At 43.7% G+C, this 13802-nt stretch overlaps 1 protein-coding gene across 2 annotated transcripts in view; it reads right to left on the bottom strand.

Moving 5' to 3' along the window:
* Positions 1–13802, bottom strand: part of ddhd1b (DDHD domain containing 1b) — a 51693-nt gene that overhangs the window by 19158 nt on the left and 18733 nt on the right. For both annotated transcript variants that reach the window (XM_089022147.1, XM_089022148.1), the window contains exons 6-8: positions 10202–10308; positions 9780–10036; positions 1359–1434 (exon numbers count right to left, since the gene is read on the bottom strand). In XM_089022147.1, coding sequence (XP_088878273.1) covers positions 1359–1434; positions 9780–10036; positions 10202–10308 — 440 coding nt within the window. The remainder of the gene's footprint in view (positions 1–1358; positions 1435–9779; positions 10037–10201; positions 10309–13802) is intronic.

Here is a 13802-nt window from a genome sequence, read left to right as displayed (position 1 = left end):
CTACATCTCTAGTTTCTCCGCCACCTGTTCCCCGGTCTGGCTACAGATCACAATGTCATTGGCAAAAATCATGGTCCAAGGAGATTCTTGTCTAACATCGTCTGTCAGCCTGTCCATTACCATAGCAAATAAGAAGGTGCTCAGAGCTGACCCCTGGTGGAGTCCCACCTCCACCTTGAATTAAAGACAGCAGAAATGGCATAATGAAAAAAAATCAAGATTCATGACTTGATTTGTAACATAGAAAAGGTGAAAAACATTGACTTGTGTTTTCCAAAGAAAAAACAGATGTCGGCAAATGTCTTTTTTTAAATCATAGATTTACTGTTGAGTGACTACTTTAGCTCTTTCATGGATCCTATAACCTAATAAAACAAAAAGCTGTCCACTGATGTGACCGCTGTCCCTCACAGAGTTAATTCAAAAAAGGTCTCTAAATCGTGACTCAAGTATCCCAAATAATTATTTAAAGGACAACCGACACCTCCGTATAAGTTGCGTCCATAATTTGTAAAATCACTTCAAATGACTTGTACTGAGCGCATTTTACAAAGATTCCACCGCATATACGTATCTATATTTTACGGTTTAAGACTCGCGCTGAATATTCAGGAAGTCTTGTTTTTCGAGTTGATGACGATCCCCTAACGACGTCACGGAGGGAACTCGTGTGACCGAGAAAGCGACACACATTGCATTTTGGGTACTTTTTTTCATCTGAAAACACCGTGTTGATCGCAAAATTAGAAGGAAAACTACATAAATAACGCGATGGTAAATCATGTGTCGCAGCCAATTGCGGTAACACGCATAAAGAAGGTGTAAATTTATACAAATTCCCAGTGGACCAGCATTTTCAACAGAGCTGGAGTCCAGACGGCTCGAATTGATACGGAAGGACTTCTTTAATCAATTGCAAACATTCATGCTTTCCTCTTCTGAACTATTTGAATCATATTCATAACTGGATGAGTAACAAGAAAGCATCTTCTCCAAATCTGAACTCTCTGAAGCCATTGTTTTGATTCTGGAGCAAGCCAGTGTGTGACCAATAGTGACGTCACGAACAAGGGGACGGGACTTTCTGAATCTGCCCAGTTCCGAGCTCATTTTGTGGCAGTTTTGGGACACTTGAAGTAATTTTTATTGGTGTTTTGCATTTGACTAAAAATATCAGCCGGCGTGTTTTGGGTATTTTAGATGCTATAAAACGTTTTTATGTCAGTTAGGAAACAAAAAAAATGGTGCCGGTTGTCCTTTAATCGATTAGTGTTTCTTAATTCGAGTGTTCTATGTTCTGAACAGTCCAGAAGTTGAAGTGCTGATTACCTTAAATAAATGTTCCCAGTCAAAATTACCTTGAATTTCAAAGCTGGAACTGCAACACAAGACAATGTTTGCAAACCCTGGAATTGATCTTCCAAATCTCTCAACCTGTACAGAAAAAAAAATAACATTATACACATGCATATATGTTAATTGTTATAAATAATGTCACAAAATAATAACAGCAAATACAATGCAGCTGTTGTGAGAGGGTTGCTTTCGGTAATGTTTTTTTTTCTTTTCGAAAAAAGGAGTACTGTACTGTATAAAATGACTTCCTAAAAACCTTGTTCAAATTACACGATGTTATGATTTTTAAAAAGGCCACTAGGAAATACGATTCTGATGTGTCCTGAAACTTTGCAGCTCAACTGTAAAACAAGGAAACATTGACAGAGAAGTCCAAATAAACATGTGTGCTGTAACTGGGCACGTAGCTGTATTCAGAATAAACTTTCGCTTTCAAACTCCACACACACTTGTGATAATTATAATTATTATTATAATTGTTGTTGTTAGTGACATTCAGTGCATTAGCTAACTAGCTATCTACTAGCTATATAGCTATCTAAGTGGCTAGCTATCTAGCTATCTATCTGCTGGCTATCTATTAGCTATCTACTAGGTGGCTAGCTAGCTTTCTATCTGTGTATTTAATAGTGACATTCAGTGTATTAGCTAACTAACTATCTCGCTAGCTATTAGCTATAGAGCTATCTAGGGTGGCTAGCTATCTATCTAGCTATCTGTTGGCTATCTATTAGCTATCTACTTGCTGGCTAGTTAACTTTCTATCTATTAACTTCCGGGTTGAGTGAACGCTGGCGCGTGTGGCTGCCGCTGCTCACCCACAGAAAATCTTATCCTGTGACTGTAAAGTGACCTTGACAGTTTTGAAAGGCGCTTATAAATGAAATGTATTATTATTATTATTATTATTATTATTATTATTATTATTGTTGGGTTCTAATTCCTGTTTCTCATCTGGTTCGGTGTTCAACGAAGTTCTGTACTGAAATACCAGCGGGGACGATAGATGGTGAACAGAAAAACTACTTTATTCTTATGAAACAAAAAGAGAACATCTCTCGTCTGAAGCGGGGAGCCTGGAACACACACAAGAGCAAGAAGAAGCAGAAGATCAAAGCCCGCCCGCTCAGACTAGTTTTGAAAGTACACAGCAGCGATCTGTTGTCCAATCAGCTCCGGACAAGTATTGGAAGTCACACAGCAGCGATCTGTTGTCCAATCAGCTACGGACAAGTATGTTGGGAGAACATTTAGACTGAAAGTTGATACTTGTTACATTCTACTTTCACAACTATTCAACTAATAAGCTTCATAATTCCATGTATACTAAAGTAAACATGCAATAACATAATATGTACTAAGCTAAAAATGGAATAACATAATATGTTTAAGTTTCAGCTTTGCAACCATACTCCCCCCGGAACCCAAAGACTTGGCGGTTTCCCGGGCGCTGCCCGGCGGGTCATGGGAATAACGCCGCCGGATCACGAGTCGGCATCGTTTATGGTCGGAACTACGACGGTATCTGATCGTCTTCGAACCTCCGACTTTCGTTCTTGATTAATGAAAACATTCTTGGCAAATGCTTTCCCCCTGGCTCGTCTTGCGCCGGTCCAAGAATTTCACCTCTAGCGGCCCCTGGCCGTCCCTCTCAATCATGGCCCCAGTTCAGGAAGGAAAACCCACAAAATAGAACCGGGGTCCTATTCCATCATTCCTAGCTGCGGTATGCGGGCGGCGCGGGCCTGCTTTGAACACTCTAATTTTTTCAAAGTAAACGCTTCGGGCCCCGGGCGGGACACCCAACCAAGGGCATTCCGGGGGCGGCCCGGTAGTCGAGTGGTTAGCACACCGGCTTCACAGTGCAGAGGTCGCCGGTTCGCGTCCCGGTCCGGCCTCCCTGTGTGGATTGGATTGGATTGGATTGGATATGCCTTTATTAGTCCCAGTGGACCACGCGTGGGTTAAGTAGAAAAACAAAAGTGGGTTTTCTCCGGGTCCTCCAGTTTCCTCCCACACTCCAAGAACATGCATGGCAGGCAGATTGACCACTCCAAATTGTCCCTAGGTGTGAGTGTGAGAGTGACTGTTGTATGTCTTTGTGTGCCCTGTAATTGGCTGGCAACCAATTCGGGTCCGGGGAGAACATGCAAACTCCACACAGGGAGGCCGGATCGGGACGCGAACCGGCGACCTCCGCACTGTGAAGCCGGTGTGCTAACCACTCGACTACCGGGCCGCCTATTATTATTATTATTATTATTATTATTATTATTATTATTAAAAATTCCTCTGGCCATCCCTAAATAAAGTTCAAAAGTTCTAGTTAGCTTTTCCTGACATGAATGCAGGGCGTCACATCTAACAGCAAAATAATGGTCCGCAAAAAGCTTCCAGCAAGATCGCATTGCTCAAAAGCAAAAGTCGGCAAAAGGATGAAAAGGTATTTCGAAGTCATTAACTCATTCACTGTCAGACAGTGTGCAAGATGTGTCCACTCATTTTCACTCAAATTGCAGGACCTACGGAATATTGAGTTTTAGGACTACATAAACATTCAATTCAGCATAAGAAATCTTACACTGTCTTCTTTCATCAGAAAAAAAGATAATTCCCAAGTTATATGAGTCTGGAGCTATCTGAGCTTGAAATGAGGACGGCTGTCCAAAATACAATGCAATCCATACATATTGATTTATATAGCGCTTTAACAACAAGTTGTTAAAGCTGGAACAAAGTGCAAACATGGAAAAAAAATAAATTTGGGAATGGCAGTGATAGAGTCAAAAATTTCGTAAAATAGGCATCATCAAATTGAGAAAATGCTGCAAAACCAATAACTGGATGTCCCTCCAAAATTGATAAAAAGACAAAGAACTGGTCAGAGAAGCTGCCAAATGGTTTACAAAAACACTATGAGGGACCTGCAGGAATTTCTGACAAGTACTGACTGTTTTGTAAACATGATAACAATCTCTTTATTCTTCATTACCTTGGCAATTAGATATGGTAATAAGAGTTTGTCATCTACAGAAAAACTGTTTCCAAAATTACGCTTGACATCACCAAAAATGTGAGAAAATGTCACATATTCCAGTAAAACTAAGGTTAATTTTTTGGGGTCTTATTTCCAAAAGGTGTGTTTGTTGCAAACACGAAACTGCGCCTCACCAAATATTTGGTTTTGTTTTTCACCATAACTTCTAATTTAAATATTCCTAATTAACTATAGGTGCCAGGTTTGTCAGATGACTGATCTGTCAGAATCTTGCATCTCTGCACCGCTTGATACGCCAATTGGATTCAACCCTCCCTCCCTGGCCAATATTGAGCCTTCAATCAATATTCTATGAGCCAACTTGCTTTTTTCCCCACTGCGCTCGTTTCTTCTTCCCACATCCTACCTCAGCAAACACAATCACAGTACAGTGTGCACTCACAACTACAAAATTAGAGTAGTTTATTTGTGCTCCCCTCTCCAGAAGATTTTGTTTCAATTGATTGTACAGGTCAGAGGTCACATCACCAATGGGAAAAGTTTTTATCAATGATTCTTATCTTGTTTCCAGGACTGGAAATACAAACTTTCTTTATCCACTGTAAATTAACTGCCCAACTACTGCACCCAACTGAGTATGACTTACATAAGTCATTAAAGTACTGAATTTTCCGAACAATAAGGCACACATAAAAAACATTTGATTGTCATATAAGCTGACAGTGCACCTTATAAATGTTCTATAAAGCACTCTGCTACAGCTGCAGCAGTTGTGAAAGCTCTACAATATAAAGTCTATACTAGGGGTCAGGAACCTTTTTGACTAAGAGAGCCATAGGAGTAAAATATAGATAAATATTTTTCAGTGAGAGCCACACACACACGCGCGCACACACACGCACGTGCACTCAAACACGCAGGCACGCGCGGCCACTTTTAAACAAAATGTCAGAATGTATTATTTAAAATAACTTTGTGATAGTACTCACCGTTAACATGAATGGTTTTCCTTTCCTCATGATTGGTAAAAATCCAGCCAAACGATCAGAATGAAAGTCAACTTGCCGGGTCCATAGGCGAAGTTACTGCTAGCTAGCCTGCACACGGCTCATTAGCTTCCACACTTGCTATCTGCAATATACTTCGCGCAGAAGTATATTAATGCTAACGTTAACATGGGGCTTGTTAAAATATCACTGACATTCGACTGTTTCATCGATGTTATTATTTCATTGCAAATTAGGATCGTGAATCCTCCGGTGCATTCAAGCTGGAGCGTACTCGTCTTTTTTTACTCGTCTGGCTCATTTAAAGGGGTGTTGACCTGTTTCAACATGACGGCCAGTATCATCCAATCAAAATTGTGCTTTCCGCCAACTGCAGCCCCAACAGGAAATGAACGGCGAAGCTCACTGACCAATACGTGTAGCATATGTCACACTGCTACAGGATGTTGCGACAGGTCAAAAAAGCAGCGGTGACGTCATGACCGCAGGTAGACGAAGATGGTGGCACAATAAAGACGTTGACAAAGCAACTCTTCTCCTCTCATTCCTCCGGACCTAACATTGGCGACGAAGTATGGTATGACTCTTTCACGACATATCTGACGGAGATGGGACTAAACGAGGCAAGCAACGCACGGCTAACGGCTATGCTCGTGCTCGCGCATAAATACAAAAATTGTGTTGCTTTGTTGGACAGACATTTCGCCCCACCGCAGAGCGTGATTGTCCGGCGGATTGACTTCCGTCAACGACGTCAACGAACAGGCGAGTCGGTACACCACTACGTTGCCGATTTGAGGTGTTTAGCGGGCCTCTGTAAATTCGGCCGCTTGGAGGAGGAAATAATTAGAGATCAACTAGCGGAGCACACGATTGATCCCAAGCTACGGGAGAAACTGTTATTGTCCCCTGACGACCTCCCACTATCGAAGGCTGTGGAAATGGCGTTCCAATTGGAGAATGCAGCACAATTAACGGCTCGGTTCATGAACCCACCCATACCTTAACACTCTCCCGCGTTGGCACAGATTGTTGCTCCAACCCCTCCACTCCCAGACGCCACCTCCACCTATGACTCCACCTCTCCATACGACAGTGCCGAGATAAATGTGGCCAGACGTCAAGGGGCCGATGCACGCACGCCTTGTGCCAACTGTGGGTCTGCCTCGCACCCCACACGTGCGCCCACTTGCAGAGCCACCGGACAACGATGCCAATGCTGCGGGAAGATGAATCACTTCGCCAGAATGTGCCGTTCTGCTCCCACCTCCACCTACGAGGGTGCCGAGGTAAATGTCGTCAGACATCAAGGGGCCAACACACGCAGGCCTTGTGCCAACTGTGGGTCTACCTGGCACCCCACACACGCGGCAACTTGCAAAGCCATTGGACAGAGATACCAGCACTGCGGAAAGAGGAACCACTTCGAGGCGGACCACCATCCAGTGCGTGGGCTCGCGCGCCAAGCCATTCAAGTGGTGCACAGTGGAACTGGATGGAGTGAGCTTACCACTCTTGCTCGACACTGCAGCCTCCAGGTCACTGTTGAACATGTCCACAGTTTGACGTCTATTTCCTCATTTCCCGATCGAGGCCAACTCTGAAGACTTGTTTGGCTATGGCCACACTAAGATTGGCATGGTGGGCACTGCCACCTTCACAGTGCGCTATGGCTCGAGGACTCTCGCCCCCTTCACCTTCCAAATATCCCGTCAAGGCGCCAACCTCTTGGGCTTGGACTTGTTTTGTGCACTCGGCTTTTCCATCTCTGACAATGCGGGTGCCACAATTCACTCCCAGGCCAACGGGGCTATAGAAGGCTCCAACCAAGCAGACGGCCTTCCCTACTCTTCCTCAGCCAGCAGAGGGCACAACGAGAAGCGCCGGACGAAGCAACTGCTCTCACAAATTGGACTCATTCTGGACAGCACCAGTCCAGATTACCACTCAACTCTGACCGATCACCTTCTGTCTGGCTGACGGGTCGCGTTGGCATGCCAGCCGCCTCAGGAGAGTGGCAGCACCGACCCCCTCGAACGACAGGGCTGTCGCAGATAGGGGCGTCTCAGGCAAAGACTACTGACGTCCTGTCACACATCCGAGAACACCGGTGGGACGCCTTGAAGAGCGTGATGAACCAGCCTTGCCCGTGGGGCCAGAGCCTCGGCCAGCTCGCGTTCGCCTTTGCCCACGGTATTTGGACAATTAAATCACCGATTTTGAATGTTCAGACCCTAGCCAGTGCTTAGCCTATCGCGTGGCAGAATAACCCACACGTCTAAGCAGGGAAACCGGCAGTCTACCCGTTTTCCCTTGTTTACAGAGTTTTTCTAGTTCCTTCAGGGAGGGGGGTAAATGTAGCATATGTCACACTGCTACATGATGTTGCGACAGGTCAAAAAAGCAGCGGTGACATCATGACCGCAGGTAGACTAAGATGGTGGCACAATAAAGACGTTGACAAAGCAACTCTTCTCCTCTCATTCGACATAACAATACGTACTTACTTTTCAATTCTAACCACCCTCTACAACACAAACTAGGAGTTCTCAGAACCCTCCAGCATAGGGCTAAACTAATACCAACAGGCGTCAAAGGTAGAGAAAAGGAGTCAAAACATATCAGGAGAGCACTCACAAACTGTGGGTACCCTCAGTGGTCATTTAACAAATGTCAGAAAGAAAGAATAGGGAATGAAACCAAAAATTCTGAAGATACAAAAAGGAGAGGAGTAGCAGTACCTTGCATTGCAGGAGTTTCTGAAAAACTACAAAGAGTCCTTTGGCAACACAAAATTCCTACTTATTTCAAACCGATAAACACTTTAAGGCAAAAATTTGTGCATCCAAAAGATAGGCTGCCAAATGAAAAACAAAGTAATGTAGTTTATTCAATACATTGTAAGAATGAAAATTGTAAAGAGCATTGGACATTGGGGAGACTAAACAAATTCTCAAAAAAGACTATCAATATCCCAGGGATAATACTAGTGGGTCTCAATCGGCAGTACATATGCACCTGAAAGCTAGCAACCACTCATTTGACGACAATGACGTTAAAACCTTAGCGAAAGAAAATAGATGGTTTGAAAGGGGAGTAAAAGAAGCTATTTTCAGAAAACAGCAAAATCCTTCCCTTTACTGTAATGGTGGGGTGAGGTTCAATTTGGATCGTTCGTACAATAGACTGCTTAGTTAACAGAGGATTAGTCATGATGATGAGGTGATACCAAGGCAAATTGGGCAATCAGGCCAGTCGTCAGTCAGGACAATAGAAACGATCAGTGGAGCCGCAGGGATTTGTCCTCTGCTCCCCCCAACCTGAGAGCAGGGACCTATCATAGCAGAGTGCGGCACCGCCACGTCTGGCCAGTCGGGATATATATATATATATATATATATATATATATATATATATATATATATATATATATATATATATATATATATATATATATATATATATATATATATATATATAGGGCCAAAACTACCAGTAAGACTTTAGTTTGCTGACAAAGTTTCTTGGATGAGAAGCGAAACGTCCGACACCTTCAACGAAGTACAGATGACGGCTGAAGAAACCTTTTCATCGATGAACGGCGAAAAAGCGAAAATATTATTTAGTTTTATCAGCGAGCCATATGCAATCATCAAAAGAGCCATAGGTTCCCGACCCCTGGTCAATACAAATAAATCTGTATTGTATTGTACTCCCTTTAGTATGGCATCATCTAGTGCACAGGTGTCAAAGTCAAGGCCCGCGGGCCAAGTCCGGCCCGCCACATACATTTTTTTCAGCCCGCGAAAGCAAATCAAACTTGTTAAATTCCATGACGATTGCTAAAATCTGAGCCAAAATTTCATATTTTTGGATGTCAACCACAATAAAAGTCATTATTCTTGACTTCAGATTTGAAAACTAGTTATTCAATAATTTGCTGTGTGGTCCATATGTAATATTTGAAGGGATTTAAACATTCTAATGGGTTCCCCAAATTCATAACGGCCCCTCGAGAGGAAACCCCGCGGCAAAAAATTACTTTGACACCCTTGATCTAGTGGATGCACAACGCAAACACAGGCACTGTTGAAGATTCAATTCTATGTGTCTCATAATGTGGTGCACTCTATACATGAAAACAGGTCATTCAGTGAAGGTGCACCTGATTCTCCGAAGCGCCTAATAGCGCAGAAAATATAGTCTTTAAATGACACAAGCAAAGCAGTTTTTGCACATGAGCATAGTGTAAATATAAGAGCATCGCCATGTCATATGCTAATTCATATTGCTTTGTCAAGATTGTTATTGTGTTAACGTACCCCAGACAACCATAGTCTCTTCCTATACCGATGCACCACATTGGTTTGTTGTGGTTGGAATGAGTGATTTCAGTCCAAACAGTATTTTTCACGTACCTGAGGCGTGTGAGTCTAAGCTGCTCCTGAAGATAGCGCTCGTCATCACTTGGCCAACGGGCCTTTGTTTCTTCTGGATCCGGCACTTCTAAATGATGAAAGCGCACGGGGTCCCAACCGGTCATGATATCAAACGTGATGACACACCCTAAGGAGTGTGACACGATGGACACCTTTCCATTTTTTTCAAAGTCTGGATTTCTTGTGCAGAAAAGTGAGTAGAGTCGGTTCAGCTCCAGTGTCAAACCCCGTGTAATCTACATTGATAAACACAGCAAAAATTCATCACATGAGACAAATGAACATAAAATGTATTATTACGATGATGTATTACTATTATTGTCGTTGCCTTTAATCACACCTGTTTATAAAACTCATTGTGTACACTGCATAAATTTGCAGGTCACCAGAAAAAGTCTCACCTCATCTCTGTAAAGTGGGCTGGTGTAGTACATGATGTCCATGGCGCTGCTGTTCAACATGTCTCTGAGACCTCTCAGTTTGTCTGGAGTGATGGTGTCCACCGTGTCTACATAAGTAGACGATGCAATTATGAAATGTACATCAACAGAACAGTTCGACTTAAATCTTATGCACAGGCCATTGATTCTAAGTTAGATCCTACCTATTAGAACAGCTAAACTTGATTGAGGGTTGATAAGTGGGACTTTTGGTTATGGCTCCCATTTTATGAGTTTGAACGTCCATCCATCCATCAATCCATTTTCCGTAACGCTTATTCCTCATTAGGGTCGCGGGGGTTGTTGGAGCCCATTTCAGCCATCTTTGGGCACTAGGCGGGGGACACCCTGAATTGGTTGCCAGCCAATCGCAGGGCACACAAAGACAAACAACCAGTCACTCTCACACTCACACCTAAGGATAATTTGGAGGGTTCAATCTGCCTGGGTGGAAACCGGAGGACCCGGAGAAAACCCACGCGAGCCCGCAGATAATATACATACAAACTGAACACAGGGCGGGCAGAGCAGGACACGAACCGGCGACTTCTGCACTGTGAAGTCGGCGTGCTAACCACTTGACTACCCGAGTTTGAACATAATTTGCTAATTTGGAAACAGCCGCATTACCTTCTTTGGCATTTGCCTTTGTTTGTTTGTTTGTAACGGCTTTAACTCTGGGCAGATTAACCAGGCTTCTGCCTTGGCATCGAGAACGTACTGTACCTGATCATGGTGCCCGAAGCATGGCTATCCTGTGCCACGTCAAACAACAGCCCCTTCCAGCCGAGATACGTGAAAGAATCAACGTTTTCCCAGTTCACGCCCTCCAGGGACCATTGATAAACTGGGCTGATGATCTTGGTTTTAGAGATGTTGATGCGCATTTCAACGGTCAAGACCATCCAATGGATTTTTGTCAGCGGATTTCAACTTCCTCAAACGTGTTTCTGAGCAGTGCTGTCATCTGTGTATGCCTTGTCAGAAACCCTCCCGCACCTCGAAGGCTACTGATTCGCTGTCGTAGGCGGACTCAGGTTGGCCAGTCGTGCCCCTGGTTGAACCAAAGCAATTTCACAAGGATCCTGTCGCCCTGCATGATCCTCCACAAAGCACTCCAGTCGACTGACTCATAATGCCGCCGCAAAGTCGATTAAGCACACGACTGTCGATTGTTGTTAGGCCAGTCATTGCTCTATGATGCGACACAGATTGAATATCTCGTGGTCACAAGATATTCGTGACCACGAATATCTCGATGGTCAGAGGCCATCTGGAAGTGTTTCAGCAAATGCGTTTGCAGCCAAATTGAGAGGGTAAATACCTCTGGAGTTGGTGCACAGCTACGTGTACCCCTTCTTGAAAAAGGGTTGTAACACTGCTTTGCTTCATTCATCTGGAATGGGCTCGGCTGGTCGCTCTCTGTGGAATAACCTCCCACTGAACATTCCCCTGAACAATCACTTGTACTCTTTATTGGAGTTGACACACGACACTTCGAATTTTGTCAACCGTTGGCAGGTCCAAGTTGCAGTCATACTCTTTGTCAATTGCCGGAAGCACTGGCGCTAAAAGCGATGGAGGGAGATTGAAGTGTTCGTGCCAGCGTTGCAGTCGTTCCTCTAATGAGGTTATCATGGATGTGCAGATTGTTTCACTGACTCCGGTTGATTTACAGTGTGCCTCCGTTACCGCCTGAAAAAGCTCGCAGGTATCTCCCACAGAGGTGGTCATCTATGTTTCTTCGGCAAAGTCGTGCCAGTAGGCTTTTGATCTGTCCAAATACTCCCAGTGGTAAGTCGCCGTAGTTCGTGGAAGTTGTCTGCTCATGTTACTCGCACAAGCATGGATCGTTCTGCCAGCGTGTTTACAGTGATCCAGTCTTGGTTCACTTGCCGTGTGGTGTCAGTTGCTAGTCCGGTGCGCACATCAGTCTCCTCCAACCACCAAAATGTCATTGGAGAGGATGCCCTTTACGGTCGTCTGGAGATTATGGGAGAACTGCTTCAACTGCAATGTCAGCAGCATTCAGTATGGGCGCGTACACTGCCACATCAGAGATGTTAGCAATCGCACCCTGGCAATTCGGTGGGAGATGGTTTCCCACGCCATCAGGGAAGTCTGCGCCTCAGGAGCAAGGGCAATTGCAATGCTGTGATGGTTGCTGTTATCCGTCACTCCACTGTGGTACAGTTTATAGACCGCATAGACACCAGGGACCTTAAGCTGTCGCTGCCCGGTATCGGAGAGGCGTTCTTCAGAGAGACATGCCACACTGACACCATAGTTGTTAGCGACCTCATGGTGAGGGCTTGGGTCCCTTTGTCGCAGAGTCTGAATGTTACAGCAAGCAATTTTGAGGCGTTCACTGCGTTTGAGGAGGTGATGGTGAGTGGAGTTGTGGTAGTGCTTTCCCAACACATTTATCACTCACCCTGCCAAGCTGAAGGGAGGCACGTCAGTTCCCCCGGATGCCGTTGCCTCAGTCGGAATTGCAGTCGGTCGTGAAGTCGTGAAGATGTTTCATGTGAATTTGGTGAGAAGCCGGGTCCCCAGCCCTGCTTCTGCCAGAGCCTTTTGTTGCCCATCACGATGAGGTCGTAGGTTGGAATTTAAGCATTTGACTCAGCATTACTCCTATTTGATGTTAGTTTTACAGTTTGGTCATTTGTGGCATTTTTGTTGCTGATTAATCGCCGTTTTTTTGGATATACAGTATGATAGTTGCTCCATGTACACCACTTTGTATCCAGTGATGGCTGTTTGAAAGTGCTCTATAAATACAGTTGAGTTGAGTTCAGAGGGTGTGCAGACATATTTTGCACTAACCCACTCATAAGGTTAAAATTAAAGGCTTTTCCAAGTGAGTTCTAAAGGTGATAGATTTAAATAATGGTAGATGTGTCAAATTATTGCATTAATTGTGAATAGTTAATTACAGTCAGTTTTTTTAATCACATGAATCTAAATTTTCGTCTCTAACGTTTTTTTTTTCTGTAGGATTAGGAGACTTAACATAGAGATAAAAAGCAAACAGTCAGAAATAGAAACTTATTATCAGCGATTACAAACTAAACTTACCCACAAAATCTATCAGGAAGTATGTGAATTTACTAAATCCGGATATATGAGGCACCACATCAGAATCAAAGAGAGACAAAAGGGTACATTTCAAAAATTACTTTTACTGAAACAATCTCAGCTACTTGTAAACACGCGAAAAATTAGGAATGAGCGGATTTCAAGGGAGAATTAGATCAAAAATTTGTCAGACAGAGATCTCTCAGAGACAGAAAAGGCGGTACTAACCAAAGGTTTACATTTCTCACTAACTCCTAAAACAATACCTACAATAGATTACATCACAGCTACTGAATCTGCTATTAAAAAGAACAAACTTTCGTATGCAGAGGCAGATGATCTACGCATTAAAATATCAGCCCTTCTCAGTAGTGCCAAACTACCTCCGTCCAACATAACATTAGAAGAGAGAAAGGCGTTAAATACTCTACAAAAAGACAGACATTATTACTATTTTGCCAGCAGAAAAGGCCAGATGCAC

Source organism: Hippocampus bargibanti, linkage group LG19 (genome assembly GCF_051943395.1).
Source record: "Hippocampus bargibanti isolate YZ-2025 linkage group LG19, ASM5194339v1, whole genome shotgun sequence".
NCBI classification, from domain to species: Eukaryota; Metazoa; Chordata; class Actinopteri; order Syngnathiformes; family Syngnathidae; genus Hippocampus; species Hippocampus bargibanti.
Note: the sequence above shows the minus strand (reverse complement) of the source record. Positions and strands in the feature narration are given on the sequence as shown.